This window comes from Phyllostomus hastatus, unplaced genomic scaffold (assembly GCF_019186645.2).
Source record: "Phyllostomus hastatus isolate PE091 unplaced genomic scaffold, TTU_PhHast_1.1 phas_contig_17, whole genome shotgun sequence".
In the NCBI taxonomy this organism is placed as follows: domain Eukaryota; kingdom Metazoa; phylum Chordata; class Mammalia; order Chiroptera; family Phyllostomidae; genus Phyllostomus; species Phyllostomus hastatus.
This window is the reverse complement of record NW_025333664.1, coordinates 14,015,858-14,038,018: the sequence shown is the minus strand read 5'-3', so window position 1 is coordinate 14,038,018 and position 22,161 is coordinate 14,015,858. Positions and strand designations below refer to the sequence as shown.

The 22,161-nt window shown below is 49.5% G+C and overlaps 1 protein-coding gene across 4 annotated transcripts in view; it reads right to left on the bottom strand.

Annotated features, from left to right (window-relative positions):
- Positions 1 to 1,449: 1,449 nt before the first annotated feature.
- The window catches only part of ZHX3 (zinc fingers and homeoboxes 3), a 107,712-nt gene continuing 87,000 nt past the window's right edge, over positions 1,450 to 22,161 (bottom strand). For all 4 annotated transcript variants that reach the window (XM_045833654.1, XM_045833657.1, XM_045833653.1 and 1 more), the window contains exons 3-4: positions 9,660 to 12,662; positions 1,450 to 7,808 (exon numbers count right to left, since the gene is read on the bottom strand). In XM_045833654.1, coding sequence (XP_045689610.1) covers positions 7,798 to 7,808; positions 9,660 to 12,513 — 2,865 coding nt within the window. In that variant the 5' untranslated portion in view covers positions 12,514 to 12,662 and the 3' untranslated portion in view covers positions 1,450 to 7,797. The remainder of the gene's footprint in view (positions 7,809 to 9,659; positions 12,663 to 22,161) is intronic.

Genomic DNA, 22,161 nt, shown 5'->3' with positions numbered 1-22,161 from the left:
ACGTACCTCCATTTCCTGATCAAGTGTCTCTGGCGCACAACATGGGAGGAACAGCTCTGGAGGCCGGAGGCACCTGTCCCGGGCGCTCCTTGCGACCACGCCTCTGCCTCCCTCTGCCTTCCTCTGCAGGTGTTGATCCTGCTTCCTAGTAGAAAACATGGCAGCCTTCTGCTGAGCAAACTTACACATCAGTCTCACCTCCGATTCTTCCGAACAGACCTGATGGTCCTTGGCTGCCCCAGGAGGCTGGCTCCCCAGCAGGTCTGAATGAGTGGTCATGGCTAAGGGCAGAGCAGGGAGAGGAAGTCAGTGGTACCAGGGTCAACGGCAGGGAGCAGGCTGGCTCCCTTGCAAGGTTCTCTGCTCCTGGCTGGTTGGCAGGCCTTGCCTCACCAGCGGGCACAGGCACACACACAGCACTGCCTCCAAGGCCAGTGTCAACAGCCCGAGTACAGGACTCAGGGCAGAGCGCCTCCAGGAAAGGCTGCCCTGGGGGGAGAGGGCAGGAGCAGTTTCTGCCTCTGCTGACAACATTGTCTCTGATAAGGATCTGTGGCCAGAGCAGAGGCAGGGCCTGCCCTCCAGACCAACCACATCCTGAACCTGGCCTGAGGGCTGAGCCTGGGGCTGGATACTCACTTGTCTTTCAACTTGAGCCTATCACTTCTCACCATTTCAGTTCTGTCCAGGAAAAGCAACTGTAAGTTGCTTCAGGTTATCCTGTCCAGCCAGCTCACGGAACACAATGAGGTCATGCTTCCTCCTCGTTTCAGTTACATGAGGAAGCCCTGACTCAGCCCGAGAACCGTGCCCACCGGGGCATCCTCTGACAATCCCCAGGGCATGCGTGCCCAGGGGTCCGTCGAGTTCTGCCCCCCGCCCGGAAGCCCCTCGGCCACCCCTTGGTGGGTGGGCGGGCCACATCTACCAACCCCGTCCACACCTGTGCCCTAAGTGAGCCACTGCCCGAGTCCGCCCCCGCGCTGGGGGTCAGGTGACTGGCACCGGGTCCCACGCCTGTGCGGCCCAGCTCCCAGGGACCTGCCCCACACAAAGCCGCTTCCTATTCCTTTGAGTCCCCTGGGTCCTTATGCATATTCACCCCCCCCCCCGCCCCCCCAAAGCAAACCACAAGCTCTACGTCGTACGAAGGAAAAGGCTTGCCGATGTCCTCTTACCAGATACCCGATGACTCCTGGCTTGACTCATCTGGTCTTTATTTGGCGAAATTTCTTAAAAAAAAGGTCTCAATTCTGTCAAAAAAAAAGAAGCCTTTACCATGGACCGAGCAGTGCGGGAGAAACTTTCCTGAACGGGGTCCAGGGCAAGTGCCCCGCTCGTCCATCCAAGTGAGTGGTCAGTCTTGCCCACAAAATCAGTCAGCAGATGTGAAGTGTTTTTAGCTTTTCTTTCTGACGCCCCCATTAAATAAAGTCAGCAGATGTGAAGTGTATTTACGTTTTTATTTAGGAACAGTCAAAACATTCAAAGTACCATTTCGACCCATTTCAAATTGTACAGGCAGTGTGTCCCGGTTGCCCTCCCTTATCCACATCCACAGATACAAAATCTAGGAAATGTGCAATTTGCATCTTAGAAATAGCAGCATCCCCACAGGGGACCTTGTGAGGCCTGGAAGCCGCCCAGAGGGCAGCCCCTCCGCCCACCTCGGCACAGCCGTCGTCCAAAGGCAAGTTCCATTCTTCCGTTGAAACCATTTCCCCAGCCCAGACCCACAGGGCAAAGCGGGCCGCTCCCGTGTGCTCGCTCACACTCGGCAACTGCGGCAGAGGGGACCCCCGTACACAGTTTGGTAATGTTTTCGTTGGCCTCTGGCTGAACAGAAACAGGGCAGCTGCCTCTTAGCACCAAGATGATCACTTCTTCAGTCGTCTCCGGGAGACAGGAAGCCCCCAGCTCCAGCCAGTCCCCTCCTCACTTCTCAGCAGCCCGCCCTCCGGAACAAAGGGTCTGCGCTGAGACCAGAATCGACTCGGCAGAAAACCAGGCATCAGGACTGTCGGGAAAGAATCTGCAGGACGTTGGCAGCCTCCCCGACTTCCACAAAGACTGCACTCAGTAAACCTTCAATGAACAATGGCCGCAGGGCAGAGGGGAAGGTTGGCGTGTTTTCTCTCTTTACTAACAATTATGGCACAGTCTGGCCCTCCTGACACAGCTGAACAAAGCAACTGCCCAGCAGCACGGCGGGAACTCCTCCACGCAGGGGCGACCACCTCTCCCCTGGCACTGGCCCATTGTCGCCAATCAGCCGGGTTTCAGAGCTGGGTCCCTGTTCAGGGAGGGGTGGTGCTGGCTCTCCCTACCTTGGCTGGGCTCCAGCCAGGCCTGCATTTCAAGTGAACTGTTAGAATGAGACAGCTGTTACGGGCAGGGCCAGGGGTGAGTGACATCATCTGTCTTTAAACACAAGTTACAGGACTAACAGGTACCACGCGGGTAGATTCTCACCCTAACAGTGTGTCTAGGCTGGGGGTTGGCTTGGGAAAGACCGTGCACTTGGAGCTTTTTATATTCAGTGACTGAACAACTTCTATCATCCTAGACATCTCACCTTCCGCTCCAGTCACACCGAGTACTCGTAAACCCTCCATTAATCAGGGAAGGGAACAGAAGGCATAAAGCATTTGCTGAGAAAAGCTCCGCATCAACACACTCAAGTGCTCACATGCGCACGGGCACGCAACAGAGCCGCTCCCTGACAGAAGAGGCCCTGACGGCACAGGTAAACACCCCGACCCCTCTCGGGAACCCTGGCCGGCCACTCGCCCGGAGTGCACAGCAGGAGAGACAATGAAGCAGCCAGAAGGGACGATGCCCCCAGCCCCAGCCCCGTGGCCAGCCCCAGCCCCATGGCCAGCCCTCCGAGCTCACCCCTCCCTCCGCAGGGCCCGCTGAGGCCTGAGCACAGCATCAGGGACTGGTGCTGAGGGCTGCGAGAGCCTTGGGGCTGGTGACAGCAGAGCAGACACTGTACCTACTGTGTGTATCCTTGTACGCCTGCAGACCAAAAGGTCTGTTTTAAAAAAAAATCAAGGCCACAGGAGCTTGCCCTGTCCCTGTCCATGTGGTAACCAGGGCCCGCCTAGTCCATCCCAGACTGTGGATTTGGGGGCAGGCAGAGTGCTCCACTGCTGTTGGCTCCGGGCTGTCATGTCCCAGGCTGGGAAGGACTAGGGTCCCGTTCAAAGGAGAGGCCAGAGGTGCTGGCAGGTCACAGAACGGCCAGTCTTGACAAGTGGGCTCAAGACTAAGGAACCAAAACAGCAGACTGGGGTCAAACACCGCTGTCCACGGCTGCTGCAGATGCAGCCCCACCCTCTTACTGTGTGACCTGGCGCTGCACGCACAGCTGAGCTGGGAGCGAGCCAAGCAGCACCCACCACAGCCACTTGCCTCTAGTCCCTTGGCCCAAATCCAGACCCACCCCTCTGCTGAGAAGCTGCCCCAGCCTCTGCAGCCCTGGTGTCACAGCGCTCAGCAACCACAAATGGGCCAGAGAACCCAGCACGGCGGGCACCTCAGATTGAAGCGAGGTTTGAGGGGGGGACTACTCGGGAGACGGTGTGGGCTCCACGTCCCCTTTCCCAGCTGTTGGAGCATTGCTGAGGGCAGGTGCGCCCCAAGCCACACGGAGATGGCCCCCAAGGTCTGACCAGGAAGGCTGGGAAGGCCTGTGCTCCTAGGGGAAGGCCTCGAGGGAAGCTGATCCAGGGGACCCCACAGGGGGAGCACCCCCATCTGGAGTGGGGAGCACTGTGCCCCGTTATCCTCCTGAGCCAGGCAGGCTGCCAGCTGTGCAGACAGACCGTCACACGTCTGAGGTCTTGCCCTCTCCAGCATACAACTGAGCCTTGCAAATCTACGGGATACGTGGCCATTTAAATTTCATCCACAAGGTGAGTCAAACTGATAACCTGCCCCAGGTAAACTCTGAGCAAGGGAAAGGAGAAAAAACTTGAAGAAAAGCCCAAACTCCAGGTTTGGTTTTATTTCAAATTTTCTTCTTGGCTGGTCCTCCTCTCCGCAAAGTGCCTTCATCCACTTGGGCTGCGGTGCTCGAACGGACAGAGCGCTCCAGTCCCCACGTTTTGGTCCAAGAAGAAAACAGGAAGACGAGGCGACGGGGCCCAGAGAGGGCAGCACAAGCAGGGGCTGGGGGGCGGATGTGCAGAGAAACACGAGCACCTGACCAGAAAGGCTGACGCCCACCCTGCGTGGGGCAGCAAGGGGGGGGGTGCAGCCTGGCACTGACGTCCCAGAGTCCGAGGAAGGTGACACCGGCCTGTCCTCGGACCACTGGCCACGCAGGAGCAAACCCCAAGAGCCGCATCTCAGCCTGGAGAGCACACGGAGACTTCCTGCTGGGACGCCCCCGCCCCCCCCCGCCCCCCCGCAAGCGCCAGGCCATTCGTACAGGTGGGAGCCCGCCGGCCTCCACCCAGCACTCTGCCGAGCTCCCACCTTTTGTTGTTGTTGAAGAGCAGGGTGCGGAGGCCTTGGGTGGAGGCGCTTTGGTCCACCCGAACAGCGGCTGTCCCCGGCCAAGAAAGGGGCCGAAGCCCGAGTGCCGCGGGGGCCCGAGCGCTGGCGGCCCTCCCACTGAGGCGGTCCGGCCCAGGAGCCCGCAGCTCCCGGTGACCAGGACCTCCCTCATCAAAAGGCCCCTCGAGAGTCAATGAAGCAAGTAACCAAAACATGCAGAGTGCAGGTATCATAAACCCAGCTTTCCTGTATCAGAATGATGATCTGGTTTCCCTCTTAAACCTGGATCTACAACCCCGTGTGGAAAAATAAACCAAACATGGATAAGAAGACATAGGCAACAAGAAACAGAAATACTTCGCTGTCTTGACGAGTCCAAGTGCACCCTGAGGAGCAGGGAGATTCGTCACCTCACAGAACAGGCTGGTGTTTCCTGAGAGACTCGCCCCCCACCCCCACCCCAACTCTGCAGCCTGTGCACCGCCTTCTGCGGCAGCAGCGTCGCAGAGCCCACCCCTTCGGTGGCTCGCAGAACCGCAGTGATCTGTACGGTGACAGGGCCGCGAGGCTGGCTGCTGCCGTCCCAGCTCCCGCGACACTGTGGGTGCAGTCCCGATTTCTGGGCTCGTGGGGCCGTTTCTCTGCACCCGGCTGGCTGTGTTCCAGTTCTGCACCCGCACCAAAGCCCTGGGCACCTGCAATGGCCCCTTAAGCACCAGCTTGATGGCCCGGCCATCTCTGACCGTCACATTTGATGTTATTCTCTCAAGCCTGATGCCCACACCCCACTTATTCACTCCAGTCCGAGGGCACAGGGAGGAGGAAGATCTGTCCACTCGCTGGCCCCTTGCCTGGGCAGTCTTGTCACTCGCTGCACGGCCCCGGCTGGTGGGCAGGGCCAACAGTGTGAGAAGAACCTGCCAACTTTTCCACCTTCTAAAGCCGATCTGGTGCCAAGGTTGGGTCACTCTCTCTGTCCTGCAAGAACGTGTCCACCATGTAATTTATGTTTTCTGTCTTGCTGTTTGGGTTATAAATGAAATGTGAATACAAATAACCAAGACAAACATCTCTAAAGACACACTCCTTCAGCCAGAGTGTGCGGGGTGCCGCGGTGACGCCACAGGGTGCGTCTCAGACACTGGAGAGGGCTTCGTGCCAGGCCACCCCGTGCTCCCAAGGTCCCGACCGGCATTCCCTCAGTACGGGCTCCTCTCCCCGACGCCCACACGCCACTGAGTCCCTCGAGTGCACGCGTCGGATGTCCATTCCACGAGCAAAGCATCAAATGAGTATTGTACTGTATATGTGTATATATAAATTAATCTGCTTGTACATAAACCCTAAAGGAAAAATTCCAGGTGTCTTTCTGAAGGAAGGCATTAACTCACCATTCTTGGCAATTCTGCAAAGAGGCCTTTGGGGCTAAATAGCTTCACACCCCCAAATGGAAAGGATACAAAAACAGGGGCGAAACTTGCAAAGAACTCACAAGTCACCTGTTTGAAATATAAAAGAGGTGGTCCCTATTGGGACAGAGAGGGCAGAGGAGACATTTCTGCAGAACACCAGTCTAGGGCTTTTGATTTGCAAAACAAGCCCTCTCCTGGCAGGGGGAGGTGCTGCTGCCAGCATCCTCATCCTCGGGGGCAAGCCAGTAAAGGGCCGTGCACGGTCCACTTCCCCGGGTGGGGTGGGGTGAGGGGAAGGACCGCACCTAACCCAGCACCAGTGTTTCTTGCCTAAAGCTTCTGCCCTCTCTCTGGGGTCTCCTGCTGCTGCCCACCCAGTCTGGGCCAGGTGGGGCATGCCCACAAGGCCTTGGGGCTTTGGGAAGCAGCACGTGGTGTCCAGGTGAGCAGCGCTGCAGAGACCCCTCTTTTCGCCTGCCCCACTGTTTACCTGCTGCTCTCAAAGCAGCCAGTCCTGGGGAAACAGTTACCATCCAGTTGAGCTTTGTAATGTAAGCAAGTTTCCCAATGTTTCAAAGGCACCTTTTCCTGTGATTTTTCTCAGTTAAAAAAATGGATAGGAGGGTTAGGCTAAGGTAGACGGACATCTTGTCTCCCAGTTTGCAGCTATAAGTACAGACCTTTGAAACTACGCATCCTCACCAAGACCTGTCCAGTTATGCCCAGCAGCCCTGGGTGAGTGCCCGGCACAGCAGCCGGGCCCTCGGCGTGGGGGCCAGGAGTACTCTGGGTGTTCTGCCAGGAACCCCCACTTGCAGGTCTTTGTGCCGATAATTCCAGAAACTCTCGAACCCCATCAGTTCTCACTCTCGCTACTGGGCAGGGGTGGGTCTTCCTCCCCCAATCGCAGGCGGCCTTGCAGGGAGTCAGGGTAAAGGTCTCCGACCGCCACAGCGCCCCAAGCTGCCGGCTGGGGCCCTGCATTTTCACTGTGTCCCCACCCCTGGTTCTGTTTTCAATTCTCCTCTCACTCTAAACAAGCCTAGATTTCTGTTTTGAAATGCGGGCACACAGGTCAGAACATGAGGCCGAACAGCAAACGTTTCTTTAGTTGATCTGATAACTGAAAAGCAATGGTCCATGATTCAGATTTCCATGAAAAAGCAGAGTTCCTGAAACACGAGAGGGGCAAGCATCAAACGCCAATCACATCACCAGTCCACCTTCAAATGCGGTAACAGCGGGTTCTGCACGGACTGTCCCGTCGGGCGAGGCGAGCCCGGCAGGACATTTTACTGGTCAGCACTTCACGGAGCAGAGAGCTCCTCGAAAGCACTGCCTTCCCCGGGGAAGACCAGGGGGCCCAGGGCTCCGGGTGTGGTCTGAGCGTGCTGACGACCCGGCCTGACCCCGGAAGGTGAGGCACCGTGGCCCCGGTAACGTCCAGAGAGCAGACACAAGGCATTTTTAGAGATGATGTAAAAGATAATGCACTGCTTTGCTAACCAAGGCTTCTATGTAATAAAAGTGTTTACAATCCAATGTTTCATTAAATGTGTACAGGCGGACTTACATGTTAAAAACGTGATTCTGTATCTATGAATATGAAATCCGAACTACTTTATCCACTGGAAGGCAAAGGAAAGGTCCTACATTGTGGGAGGAAAAACTGATGAAAACTCTGCTCTCCCTTCTTGCTCGGTGGTGGCCGAAGGCGACAGGGCAGGATCTGGGCTGTCTGTCTGTGAGGCTTCCAGAAACTCTGTGTGCACCCAGAGGCCAGCGTGGGAACCGATGTGGCAGCAGAGGTGGGTTGGGCCCTTCCACGTGGCAGGCGGCATCCCAGACTGGCCAGTCCTTCACAGTGATCGGTTCAAGTTCAGTCTGTCTCTGAGGAGAAAGCACATGCCTGTCACCTCCGTGTCAGCTGCCCCTGGGGCAGCCTCACTGGCCTCTGGGATCTCTTGAACTCCATGAGCTACAGCTTCCTGCCAGCCACCCCCCAGCTCCACGGCCCGAGGGAACGTGAAGAAGGCCCGTGAGTTAAGGACTCAGGCTGGCTACAGCCGGCAAGGGGCCCGCACCAAACCCAGGCCCCGCAGCTGTGCGGGGCCTGTCTTCTCTGGGCCCCTGCCTTGTCCCCTGGGCCCAGCTCCCCAGGCCGCCGCCACCTCTGGAGTCCTGTCCTAACAAACCCACCCTCTCCTGCCCGCTCCCTCTGGCGCTCCAGAACACAGCTCCAAAATAACGGCAGCTGGGGCTACTCTCTGATGTGCATTCTACCGACGCCTTCACTCCATTTCTCAGTCCCCACCCTCAAGCCGAAGGCAGTGGGGCCGCTCCGAGGGGCCGCCACCCGTGCTGCTCACAGATGGGGCGCCGCGCGGAGGCCGAGGGCGGTCAGGGGCAGCCCCAGAGACAGGCTCTGCCCCCACCCGTGACCCGTGTTGGGGAAAAGAGGACGTGGCCACGGGTCGGGCCACCCCTGCCGCTCCGGCTGGGTCCCACCGGGACGCAGCTCTCCACTTCCTGGTGGGCTGAGCAGCTGAGGGGAGCAAATACTTGCAATCCAGACCCACTCACCCCACCCCAGGTTAGCTCTCTTTAAAACTGTGGTACAATATACAGACCATAAATCCTGCCATTTGTAAGTGTACATTAAATGGCATTAAGTACATTTAATTTACAATGTTGTGTAACCACCACCCTATTTCCAGCTGCCCAAGAATATAATTTAGTTAAGTTTTAACTTTAAAAAGCAAAAAACCCCAAAAAACCCCAAACAAAACTAGTTTGTTCTAGTCCCCAGCGATCTGTGCTGCTCTGCCAGCACAGCCAAAGCCCAGGCGGACGTCCTCCGGTGGCAGGCCCGGTGCAGACGCCAGACCTGCCCCTGGTCCGCAGGTGCCCCCTCCCAGGGGCCTGGGGGAAACCCAGGTTGAGCCTGGAAGCACCGACTTCTCACGGCCCACAGACCAGACCCTCAGGGAGCCCAGACACTCCTTCAGTTTCCAGAGGCCCCGAGAGTAGCTGCATTCCACGGCTCCTGGCTGTCCTGGAGGGGCCTCCAACGGGGTGGGGGGGGCCGGGCTTGAGGCTGGGAGCTCAGGGCCCGAGACCCTGGAAAATCAACACCCGATCACGTGACTTGTGGCTTCAAGAAAACCATCTCTAATAAAATAATCACGTCGAGTTTCCTGTCAAGTGCCAATAATACTATGAGCCAGCCTTTGGCTCCGTAGACATCTAAGAGGGAGGAGGGTTTCGCATCGCTTCTTCACCAGGGAGAACAACTGGAATGCAAATTACAGGATCTCCACCATTAAAAAACCGCTTCATGTATCTAAGGACAAGTAAAGACTCTCTTTCCCCTTGTTCACCAATTTGAGTTGAACTTCCTGAAAAGTCCTATCACTCTCTCCTGTCCCGTGTTCGTGGCTCTGCCTGGCTCAGGCGACGTTCTCACCTGTCCTCCTAGTGCCAAGAAGCGGCTAGAGAAGTTTGGACCCTTGCAGGTTCCCTATGTTCCTTCCCATGCGAGTTTAAAAAAAAAAAACATGAAATGAACAACTCTCAGCCCGCTGTCGTGTTATTCTCTGATGGCGTCTCCTGCCAGCTGCCCAAGAGCAGCCAGGCAGCCTTCGACACAGCAGACGCCCTCAGGCAGCATGTCCAGGGCCCACCCACGGGGCCCCTGTCCATCCCCACGGAGGACCACCATGGCTCCTGCGGTCTCCTTACCCAGCTGATGTCCGGCCTTGGGGCTTGGTGTGTCACAGGGCTCTGAGCTGGCCTCAGGGGCACTGGGCTCCCACGGCCCACTGTTCTCAGACACCTCTGAACAGGTCTCCCCTGGACCTCTGTGAGCGGCTGCAGGGTCACCGGTGCCCTGGTCCTCGCTGCCTGTGTCTGCCACGGCCCGCGTCTCCTCACCCATTTTCTCAGCAAACCACTGCTTGACCTGCTGGGGGCTCATCTGGGTCTTGTCGCAGAGGCTCTGCAGGTCCTCCTCGTGGAGCACCTTGCGTGTCACGTAATAGTCTTGCAGCAGCTCCCGGTTGCCAGGAGCGATGACCAGCAGCCCTGGCGGGAAGTTGCCCCGCTTGTAGTCTTCGTACCACTTGAGCTGGCCGTTCTTCAGGGCGTACCTGCTGTCGCCGAACCAGCGCACCACCTCCGGCCGCGGCAGGCCCGTCTGGGCCATGATGTTGTCGTAGTCCTGGGTGCTGGGCCACTGCGTCTGCACGAAGAGCTGGCGCAGCACGTGCCGCTGCTGCGCCGTCTTCTTGTAGCTTACCTTGCCCGGCAGCTGCGCGGCCGGCTTGTTCGACCCGTCCTCTTCGGGATCGCAGGCGACCAGCCCGGGCAGCTCGCTCTTGCCGTTGGCTTCAGTGACCCGCAGGTTTTTGAGGTTGATTTTGATGGGGCTGACTTTGCGTTCGGCCAAGGTGTGGCTGCCGGGCACTTCTGGGGAGCCGTTCTCCCCAGGGACTCTCAGGTCACAGGGGGACTCCTCTGCTCCACCCTCGTCCTCGGCGGCCTCCCCCTCCTCCGGACAGGCACTCCCATCGGCCCTCGTGGTCTCCTCGGCATTCACTTTTTTCCGTCTCTCAGAAAACCAGCTGTCGATCTCTCTTCGGGTCATTTTGGTTTCGGTCCTCAGACGGTCCAGTTCCTCGTCGAGAGGGAGGGGGTTTTGTGCAAAACTACTCTCCAGGGCTCTGAGCTGCTCGGGGGCTCGCTCCTTGTATTTGGTTGGTGTAAAGTCAGGAGTCTGGTGCCAGGACTGTCGTTTGGCACAAGGGTGGGTGGCCAGGGTGGCTACTGTTGGGAGGCAGGTCACCTCGGGAGTCTTGGGCGCTGGGGAGAAGGGCACCTCTGGCATGGAGTCCATGATGATGGAGCCGGGCTCTCCGGGCACCAGCGGCCGGGAGCCCTTCAGGTTCCGGCAGTGGTATCTCCGGTCGCTGAACCATTTCCGCACCTCCCGGGTGCTGAGGCCTGTCACTTTGGTCAGATGCTCCACTTCGCTCTGTCCCGGGAACTGGTTCCGACAGAAGCTACCTTTCAGAGCTGACAGCTGCTCGTGAGATTTCTTGTTTTTGTAGATGCTGGCATCGAGGAAGGCCTGGGAAGTTATGCTGGGGCATGCCGTGAGCAGCGACTGGGCTGCGTTGACCACCTTCACCGCCGACGTCGTGTTTGAACACACGGTGTTGATGGGCGCCACGGCTGGCTGCTTGGGGACGGAGGTAACGGCCAGAGGGAGAGACGAGCTTGGGGCCTGCAGCCCGTTGGCCATCAGTGGCTGAGTAACCAGGAGTCCCCCTGCCGTGCCCTCTGGCTGCCCCACAACATGGCCCGGGAGGGCAGCCTGGATGAGGTGCTGGACGTTGCCAGCACTGGCGACCAGAGGAGTATTCAGAACGGTGATTGTGGGCTGAGGGACGGACTGAATGACCGTATTGAACATCTTTTTCCGGGCGTCCTCGATCTCTTCGGGGGACCAGCTGATCCCTTGTTTCAGCCTCTGGGCCGTGAACCAGATCTTGAGCTGTTCCTCCGGATACTTGGTGACCACCGTCAAATAGCAGAGCTCGGCTTTGGTCGGGTAGGGGAACTTGTGGAAAGAGTTCTTCAGAAAGCTGTTGGAGTCCATGGCTGCATTGTACGTCGGAATGCTGCTCAGGGGGATCATCACTTTGGGAAGGGACTTGGCGGTGGGCAGGGGCTGGTGGGCGTGGTGCTGGGCATGCACGGGGGGCTGCTGCTGGAGGGACAGGAACTGGGCTATACCGGCCGGCAGAACTGGCACTGTCCCCAGCAGGGGCCCGTTGGCCGTATGGGGAGGCTTGGAGGAGCTGGTGGATGCCTGGGTGACCGGAACAGCCCCATTGACAAAGGAGTGGTCCCCCTCTTTCACACCCTTTTCCCCAGCTGGCGTGTTTGGTAAGGCCTCACCAGCGGGCTGACTGGGGGCGTTTTCCTTGAGCGTGTGAATTTTTTTGGCTTCAGCTTTGCCTTTCATTATCTTCATGATTGGAGTTTTGGTGATGATGATTTCAGCTTGTCCGTCGGCCCCATCGGCGCTGGGCTCGCCCAGTGGGTCAGGAGTGCTGGTGCTCTCGGGGACGCTCTGCTCCACGATGACATGATTGTCTGGCTTGGCCACATTCCACACAAAGCTGGCTTCCCCCAAGTGACACTTAGCGTTGTGCAGAGAAAGCCCCTCGGGGGTTTTCGCCAGAAAACTGCACTCAGTGCATACAAAAACTGGGTCTTTATTGAAGTCTGTGTGCTTGGAGTTCATGTGCCCCACAAACTCAGTTATGTCCTGGGACCTGAAATCACAGTATTTGCAAGAATACGAATAGCCGTCCAAAGTGCTCCGATGCCCATTGGCCAGCGTGGCGCCATCGGTGCTGCTGGAGGTCTGGGCAGCCTCGCTGCTGGTGGCAGGCGCTTCTGGCGGCAGGTCCTGCGAGGGCCCTTCGGGCAAAGCCTCGGCGGGCTGGGCCTCTGCACTGGCCTCCTGCAGCGCCACGGTCTTCACAGGGATCATGCACGGGGTGGTGGACTTCCTCTTGCTGGCCATGGCAACACGCGCTCTGGGTGGTCACTCGGTGAGATATTGTCCCTCAAGGGCCTCACAGTCCGCGTCCCAGCTGCTCCATGAGGGCCAAAGAAAGTTTCCAAGGGCGGCTTTTCCAACTGTTTGCAGAAAGCAGGTTTTCAGTATTGAACCTGAGGAGGGAGACAAGAGTGATTACTGTCTCTTAAGCTCGGTGTGTTTCTAAGATACCCAGCCCCCTCCACCGCCTGACTTCAGTTACTGGGACCTTTCCACGGGGAGTTCAGCAGCAGCCGGGGTGTCAAATTTGAGTCAGGAGCCCCCCAAACACTGACAAAATGGTGCCCTGAAGAACAGCCTGGGGATGTCCCAACACCGTTTAACAGACTTCAGCCATGTGTTTTTATTTCATATCTCCCTCTGCATCATTTCATTAAGTAACTCAAATTCAAAATTGAAAACGCTAACAACAAAATAACCCTCCTTTGAAACACCAAATTAATTCTGACCACGTCCAGAGGAGAACAAAAGATCCTAGTGTAACTCTTGTTTAAATGTTTGGGCCAACCAGGGTTTTCTTTTCACAGCCTTCCCACACAGGACAACACAAGGACGCCTCCGCCTCCGCCAGGCAGGCAGGGCCAAGCCAGCGGGGGGGCGGAGGGGCACGAGCTGGCTGTAGGAGCAGGGCCTCTCTCTGCGGCCCTTCCCTGCCTGCTGCCTGATCAGACACACTCCAGGCCACAGACCAGGGGCCCCCTCACAGCTGCTGGCTGTGCCCAAGACCCGTCACTCAGGTGAAGCCAAAGGCTATAGGGTCTTGGGACCCACGAACCCAGTTTGTGGCCCAGTCAGCTATGTGTTCTCTCTCTGGGCTCAACAGTGTAACGTGTGGTCTCACCTTGGTACACATGACCTTGCATTGTGCTTACTTTTTATTTCTTTCAATGTCTTCCTTAAAAATAAAAACTCTTAAGTCTTTGATGCATCTGAAATTTATTTCAAAAGCTGGGGTGACTGATTAAAATAATTATTATTACAATTCTTTCTTTAGATGCCTGGGAAAGTGTTAGTGTGATCCCTATTATTAACATAATATCACTATAATCGTTACCTTTCATTTAGCAAATTGTAACGCTGCTAATGATTATAATAATAGTAATTCTAATACCAAAATAATGTTGTTATCACTGGATTTGATATACAAAAGTAAAAAAGATTAAAATATCTTTATTCAAATTCTTAGTGAATAAACACAGCAAACTATTTTTCTGTTTATAAGTCTAATGCCAATGATCATAATAAAAAATAATTACAATTAGACTTCTGGCCAAGATGGAGGCATAGGTAGACACACTGTGCCTCCTCGCACAATCAAGATAGGGACAACAACAATTTAGAAACAGAATAACAACCAGAACTGACAGAAAATTGAACTGTATGGAAGTCAGACAACCAAGAAGTTAAAATAGACACATTCATCCAGAGCAGTAGGAGGGGCGGAGTCGGGCAACTGGGCATGGGTCACGGCGCAGAGAGCAGAGAGCATTGGGACTGGGCACATAAGGCATCCTGGGCGCTCAAGACCACAGCGGGTGGACCCTGAGCTCGCAAGCGACAGCTGGCAGACCCCGGCTAAGGGGTGGCAAATGGCAGACCCAGCGAGGTGGGAATTGTGAAGCAAGGCACTGTGTGCAACCCAGGATCCCAGCGCTGGGAAATAGAGCCTCGGGGCACTGATTGAAAACACCTGTGGGGGTTGAGGCGCACAGAGAGAGACTCCCAGTCTCACAGGAGAGGTCCTTGGGAAGTCCCACAGGGTGCACAAGCCTACCCACACGGGAATTGGCACCAGAGGGGCCCAGTTTGCTTGGAGGAAGCAGTGGAAGGGACTGAGGTCCAAAGGAGAGCAGAGCAGGCGCCATTATTCCCTCTCGGACCCCGCCCACACATACAAGGTCACAACCCAGTGACTGGGGTGCCCCACCCTGGTGAACACCTAAGGCTCTGCCCCTCATATGTAACAGGTGCGACCAAAAGGAAAGACCAAAGGGGGGAAAAAAAAAGATGGCTCAAACAGAATTGAAAGCCCCAGAACCAGTATTTTTAAGCGACTGAGAGATAGCCAACCTATCAGATGCACAGTTCAAAGTACTGGTGATCAAGATGCTCACAGAATTGGTTGATTTTGGTCACAAATTAGATGAACAAATGCAGGCTACAATAAGAGAAATGAAGGAAAATGCACAGGGAACCAATAGTAATGGGAAGGAAACTGGGACTCAAAACAATAGAGTGGATCAGAAGGAAAAAAGAAACAACCAAACAGAAAAGAATGGAGAAATAAGAATTCAAAAAAGTGAGGAGAAGCTTAGGAACCTCCAGGACATCTTTAAACGTTCCAACATCTGAATTATAGGGGTACCATGAGGAGACGAGGAAGAGCAACAAGTGGAAAACTTATTTGAACAAATAATAAAGGAAAACTTCCCCCATTCTGGCAAAGGAAATAGACTTCCAGGAAGTCCAGGAAGCTCAGAAAGTCCCAAAGAAGTTGACCCAAGAAGAAACACACCAAGGCACATCATACTTACATTACCCAAGATAAAAATGAAGGAGAGAATTGTAGAAGCAAGCAAGAGATAAGGAGACAGTAACCTACAAAGGAGTTCCCATTAGACTGTCAGCTGATTTCTCAAGAGACCTTACAGGCAAGAAGGGGCTACAAAGAAGTATTCCAAGTCATGAAAGGCAAGGCCCTATACCCCAGATTGCTCTATCCAGCAAAGCTTTCATTTAGAATGGAAAGGCAGATAAAGTGCTGCTCAGATAAGGTCAAGTTAAAGGAGTTCATCATCACCAAGCCCTTATTGTATGAAATGTTAAATGGACTTATCTAAGAAAAAGAAGATAAAAAAACATGTATAGTAAAATGACAGCAAACTCACAATTATTAACAACCACACCTAAAACAGAAAGAAACTAAGCAAACAACTAGAATAGGAACAGACCCACAGAAATGGAGATCACATGGAGGGTTAGCAACAGGGGAGTGGGAGAAGGAGAGAGGGGGAAAAGGTATGGAGAATAAGTAGCATAGATGGTAGGTAGAAAATAGACAGGGGGAGGGCAAGAATAGTATGGGAAATGTAGAAGCTAAAGAACTTATGGCACATGGACATGAACTAAAGTGGGGGAATGTGGGTGAGAGGGTGTGCAGGGTGGAAGGGAATGAAGCAGGGTAATGGGACAACTGTAATAGTATAATCAATATATTTTAAAAATCATTACAATTAAAAAATAGGGTAAGAAAAGAATAAACACATGCCCAGGATCTAACCACCTGTCACCATTTCCCCTACCAACTGGAAATGTCAGCACATATTTTTTTTTACTTAATTTTTTATTGTAAAGATAAAATGTCAATATTAAATAAAATTTAAGAGAATTAAACCACCTATAATTTAGTATAGCCTTCCATCTAGTGCAAATATTTCATACATATTTTTAATCATGATGGACACACACTTGTATTTCTTTTCACTGAACATGACATCATAACCATTTTCGTTGAGTAAGCTTCACAATTGTAGCCTTCAATAGCTGCTTCGTAACGTATCACTATGGACTTAACTCATCCTCCTCTGCTACTGAACAGGCCCCCAGCATCCCTCCCTTACAAGTGACAGAGAATTGATCTCTGGGTATATGGCTGTATTTCTTCTGTTAAACTATTTCCAGAGGCTAAATTCACAGGAATGTATTTATCAGCTCAATGAGGATCAACATTTCTGAGGTTCTGCACACTATTGACAAACATTTTAAGTCAAGGGCTTTATAATTCCAAACCAGGAAAACTAAGAATAATGCAGGTGTGTTTCCAGTGAGCAAATCCAATTTCCAGATAAATCACTGAAGACATAAAGTAGCTGAACGCACAAGTGACATAAGAAAAAACGTATGAATTAGACTTAATCAAAACTAAAAGTGTTTGCATTGTAATAGGGTCACCATCAAGAAAGTGAAAAAGACAATCTGGAAAATCAGAGAAAATGTTGCAATCATATATCTAATAAGGAGCTTGCATCCAGAATAAAGAACTCTTACAACTCAGCAATGAAAAATCAAAAACACCAATTAAAAATTAGGTAAAGGATTTGAAAAAACATTTCTCCAAAGAATATGTACAAATGCCAGTAAGTACCTAAAAAAGTGCTCAATATCATTAGTCATTAGGGAAACGTAAATCAAAACCACAGCGTCAGCAGACACCCAGTAGGAGGGCCACCATCAAAAACAAGAACAAGGACATCTGCGCGGGTGAGGGTGGAGAGAAACGGACCGCGTCACTGGTGGTGGGGATGGAACGCTGCGCAGCGTCTGCGGATGGCTGCACGCCCCCTGCGCTCGGCCGCTTCGTCTGATGCACGGAAGTTTTAAGTCTGATGGAGTCCCATTTGTCTATTTTTGCATTTGTTGTCAGATCCAAGAAATCATTGGCAACCCAGTGTCATAAAGCTTTTTCCACATGGTTTTTCTTTTTTAGGAGTTTTATAGTTTCAGGTCTCATGTTGAGGTAATTTTCAGCTCGCGTGCAGCAAGAGGCGTACTGGGGTGCAGTACCTGACTGTGTAGGCAGGGGCCTGACCTCTTTTCCTTTAGGTTGTCAAATTAAAAAATGCCAACAGCCAGCACAATAGCCATCTGGTGTGAATGAATAAAAATTACACCCATTTTTTGTCAGATAGGCAAAAAATATATATATTTTAGTGTGCCACAGCATTTTATTAGTTTATGTGTGCCGTGAGATGAAAAAGGTTGAAGATCGCTGGCTTAGGTCTTTGAGTTAATTTCTGCAGATGGCACAAAGTAACGGCCCACCTTCACTCTTTCGCATGTGGCCACCCGGTTTCCCCCACCGCTTACGGGAAAGACTATTCTTTCCCCATTAGGTAGCCGTGGCACCCTGGTGGGAGACCGCTGACTGGACACGGAAGAGTTTACCTCTGGGCTCTGTTCCGTTCCACTGGTCTGTGCCTGTCCTTCTGCCACATTACACAGTTCTGATCACTGTGCCCTTGTAACACAGGTTTGGCAAAAGTAGGTTCACAGCTGTGATTACAGAAAACAGCTTGTTCTTGTGTTATTATTTATTAATTGATGTATTATTTTCCATATGAACAACTGTAAACCTACTTCTGCCTCACCCTGTGTGTGTGTGTGTGTGTGTGTGTGTGTGTGTGTGTGTGTGTATTTGCTTGTTAGGGTCCTCTGAGATTTGGTATACATTTTACGATTTTTTTCTATTTCTGCAAAAAAAAAGTGCCAATGGAATTTTGATAGGGATTACACCTAATCTATAGATTGTTTTGGGTGGTATGGACATTTTAACAATACTAAGTCCTCCTATTAATGAACATGAGATATGTTTTACGTGTTCTTTAATTTTTCAGTATTATGTTGTAGGGTTTTTTGTGTAAGTCTTTTGGCTCTTTGGTTAAGTTTATTCTTCAGTATTTTATTCTTTATGATACTCTTATAAATGAGGTTATTTTCCTAACTTCCTTTTTTGATTTTCCACTGTTAATAAATAGAAAAAACTGATTTTGTGTGTTCATTTTGTGTCCTGCAACCGTGTTAAATTATTTTTTCTTACATTTGTGTGTGTGTGTACGTGTACAATTTTTAGGGCTTTCTACATACGTGATAAATTCACCTGTGAACAGAAATAATTTTATTCTTTTTATTTCTCCTTTTTTTACTTTCTTTTTATAGTTGATTTATTTTGCAATTATATAAACATATAAAGGTATTCCTTTTCAAACATTCCTAGAGACAGATGAATGAAAGTTAAAATGGTTGATCACACATTGGTAGCAAAATATAAATCAACAATCCTACATTAGAAATAAAACTGTTTAGAATATTTAACTGACTCTCTAAATTTGAGGACTAAGCTTGGAAGAAACAAATTTGTAGGTTTTTACTTTAAACAAAAGTTGGTATTTTTTTTCCTTTTTTTAAATTTTTAATTAAAAATATTTCCCTCTGATAGGAGTTTGTGAATTCCCTGAACTGTAATGGTTACAGGATCAAAAATTCTTAACTTGCCATTCCACACCTTATGCTATATTTCCCCCTTGCTCAACATAGTATTTTGCTATTTTGAGTAGTACAAGACCATTTATTTAGAAATTAAACTCTAATTGACCATTTGCAGTGTTCGGTTTTCTTATACTGTCGTAATATATGTTTGAATCCAAACAAGTCTTATTCACAACAGGGTGATAATCACCAAGTTATGTATGAAAGTCTGGTTACTCCAACCTTTTTTCAAATGTGTTAAAAAAAAAATCAAACTGCCTCTCAGACCCCTGAGTGTAATCCCAAAGAAGGCAACAATGCTTTTAACTGTTCTAAACAGAGCTAAATGCACGAATTACCAACATCATCTTAAAACAAAACAAAAAGGACGTAAACATCTACGAAGTTTAAGGTAAAAGCAGCTTTGTAAACACTAACTGCGGATGACAATGTCATTGTAAAAGCACAGTTTATCAACGTCCTTCAAACTGATCAGGAAGTCCGGATTGGAGCTGAACAGAGTTAACAGCAGTTACAGCAGGTTTCAGGCAGTTTCCAGTCCTGTGGAAATTCGTGTGTCAGTAGGTGGGTTTCTTTTCTTCCTTCCAAACACTGTGGATGCTGCTCATTCCCCACTCTGAGCCATCTTACTGGGGTCACAGTGGGGGAGGAGCACTTGGCTCAGGACCCTGGAGCGGGCTAAGCACATTCAATATTACTTTGTATTATTTCAAGGTGTGCAGCACAGTGGTTAGACAACCATATACCTTACAAAATATTCCATCCCCCGATATTTCCAGTAGCCACCTGGCAATATATATATTTATTACAGTGGTATTGACTATATTCCCTATGCTGTACTTTACATGCCTGTGGCTATTTGCATCTGTTTTGTTTATTATTGCCTTAATATTTATTATTTACTTCCTCTGCTGCTTGGGGTTTAGTTTGTTCTTCTTTTTCTAGTTCCTTGAAGTATAAAGTTAGGTTTCTGAGATTTTTCTTCTTTTTTAAATGTAGGCATTTACTTAAAGCTATAAATGCCCTTCTTAGTACTGCTTTTGCTGTATCCATGAGTTTTGGTATGTTGTGTTTTTGTTTTTATTTTTCAAGATGTTTTCTGATTTCCCATTGATTATTCAAGAGTGTATTATTTCCACATATTTGTGAATTTTCCAGTTTTCCTTTTGCTATTAATTTCTAGTTTTGTTCAACTGTGGTTGAAAAGGTTCTTAAGAAGACTGTATGATTTCAGTCTTCTTAAATTTGATGAGACTTGTTTTGTGCCCTAACATGTGATCTCCTAGAGATGTTCCATATGCACTTGAGAAGAAGTTATATATTGTCGGTGAGTGGGATGTTCTGTATATGTCTGTAAGATCCAATTGTTCTTTGCTGTTGCTCAAGTATAAACTCTCATTCTTGAAAGAAAAAATAGCAAACAAAAGCAAGGAAGGGAAAAAGAAAACAATGTCCTTGGGTAAAGAATCTCTAGTAGAAAACACAGCAAACATGGTACCTAATAGTGAAACATTCAAATCAGGAACAAGATAAAGAGTTCCACTATCATTATTTAACAGTAAAATATAAGAAAAGGAAATATGAGGAACAGACATTTAAAAAGGTGAGACAAACCAGTGTTATTTGCATATGAGATTATCCCCTGAAAAATGATAAGAGAACTAAGATGATGAGGTGTATCTACAACACACAAATCATTAAGTTTCCAACATGTCAAAACAATCAATTAGAGAAAATAATGGGGTTCTGAGTGGGGAGGCTCATTCACATTAACAACCAAATCTGGAAAAGATCTCAGAATAAACCTTGTAAGACATGTGCAAAATCTATAGGACAATAATTACAAAACTTCAACAAAAACAAAAAGACCTAGATATATGGAGAGTCATGGCATATTCCTGGAGTTTAAAATTCAAATTACACACCCTGGCTGGCGTAGCTCAGTGGATTGAGCTCGGGCTGCAAACCCAAGTGTCGCAGGTTCAATCCCCAGTCAGGGCACATGCCTGGGTTGCAGGCCATGACCCCCAGCAACCGCACATTGATGTTTCTCTCTCTCTCTTTCTCCTTCCCTTCCTTCTCTAAAAAATAATAAATAAAATCTTGAAAAAAAATTCAAATTATATGAATGTCAGTTTTCTCTAGATTAATTTCTGAATTCAGTACAATTATAATCACAATAGAAACGCCATCAAGTTGTAAAATGTTAATGGTAAAATCTAGATAGTGAGTAGATGGATGCTTAAATTTTTCTGTATGTTTGAAACTTTTTTATTTAAAAAATGTTGGGGAAAATGGCAGCAGGATGTTTTATGGAATTTGAAAAGCCAAACCTGAAAGTCCTCTAGATGGGGAAAAAGTACAAAATAGCTTTAAAAGTTTTAAAACAGAACTATTTAGAGGAATTTGCTTTACCAGATATCAAAACATAATTTACAGCTTGAATAATTAAAATAATGTATTATTAGCATAAAACTGAGAAATGTATGAATAAGTCATCTAGATACACTTTGTAGATTTAGGATTTTCAGGCTATGAAAGCTGTGCCGGCTTGAAGTCGGTTGGGAAAGAGAGACAAATGAAGACGTATTAAGACAGCTGAGTTCAGTCCCTCTCACATTTTAAAGAACAAGAATTTCCAAGTGAATTTAACAGAGAACTTTAACAACCAAATTGTAAACTTATTAGAAAAAATACAGGAGAATGTTTTAAGTTGTGCTGAGTAAGTTCTTCCTATACAAGACTCAAAATTTAGAAATCTCAAAAGAAAAGGTTGATTGATTTGACTACATAACTACTACAAACTTTTGAATACTAAAGGAAACTATAAGTAAGGTTTAAACAAAGTGACAGCCGGGGAGAAAATTTATAAAACATATTATAACTAATGTTTACAATTGAACAAAAAAGAAAAAGAACTCACATAGATAACACAGTGGTGATTGCTGAGGGGAGGGGGGTAAAGGGGACTAAATGGTAATGGAAGAAAATATAATAAGGATTATACATTTTAAAAAACAATAAGACAAAATATTAGAAAAAAGGGCAAAGAAAATGAACAAGCAAAATATACAAGCCATAAACTAGTTTATCCTCTCTAGTAATTAAGAAAATTATCATTAAATTAAGATTTCCCCCTCTTTCACACAGACTGGCAGAAATTAGAAAGATAGACTAGGCAGTATTCATGAACCTCTGGTGACAGCACGGATTAAAATGATTATGAAGGTCAGTTTAGTGATACCTGTCACAGTTTAAAAAGACATGTTCTTTTATATAGCCATTTACGTCTAAGAACCCACATAGTCCAATGAAGTACAAACATACATGTACATGATCACGAAGACATCAAGCTTGTTCATTCCATCACTTGTTAGCACAATGCCCATTGGTAAGGTAGTGATAAAACAAAAAATAGAACGTGCCTACTATTTTTTTGTTTTATTTTTAAAAATAAAATCTTGAAGAAAAAATAATTCATTGACAAAAAGCAAGAATGAAGGATAAATACAAACCCATTAAATACATTTAAACTTTATGCTTTCTATATTGTTTGAATTGTTGTAG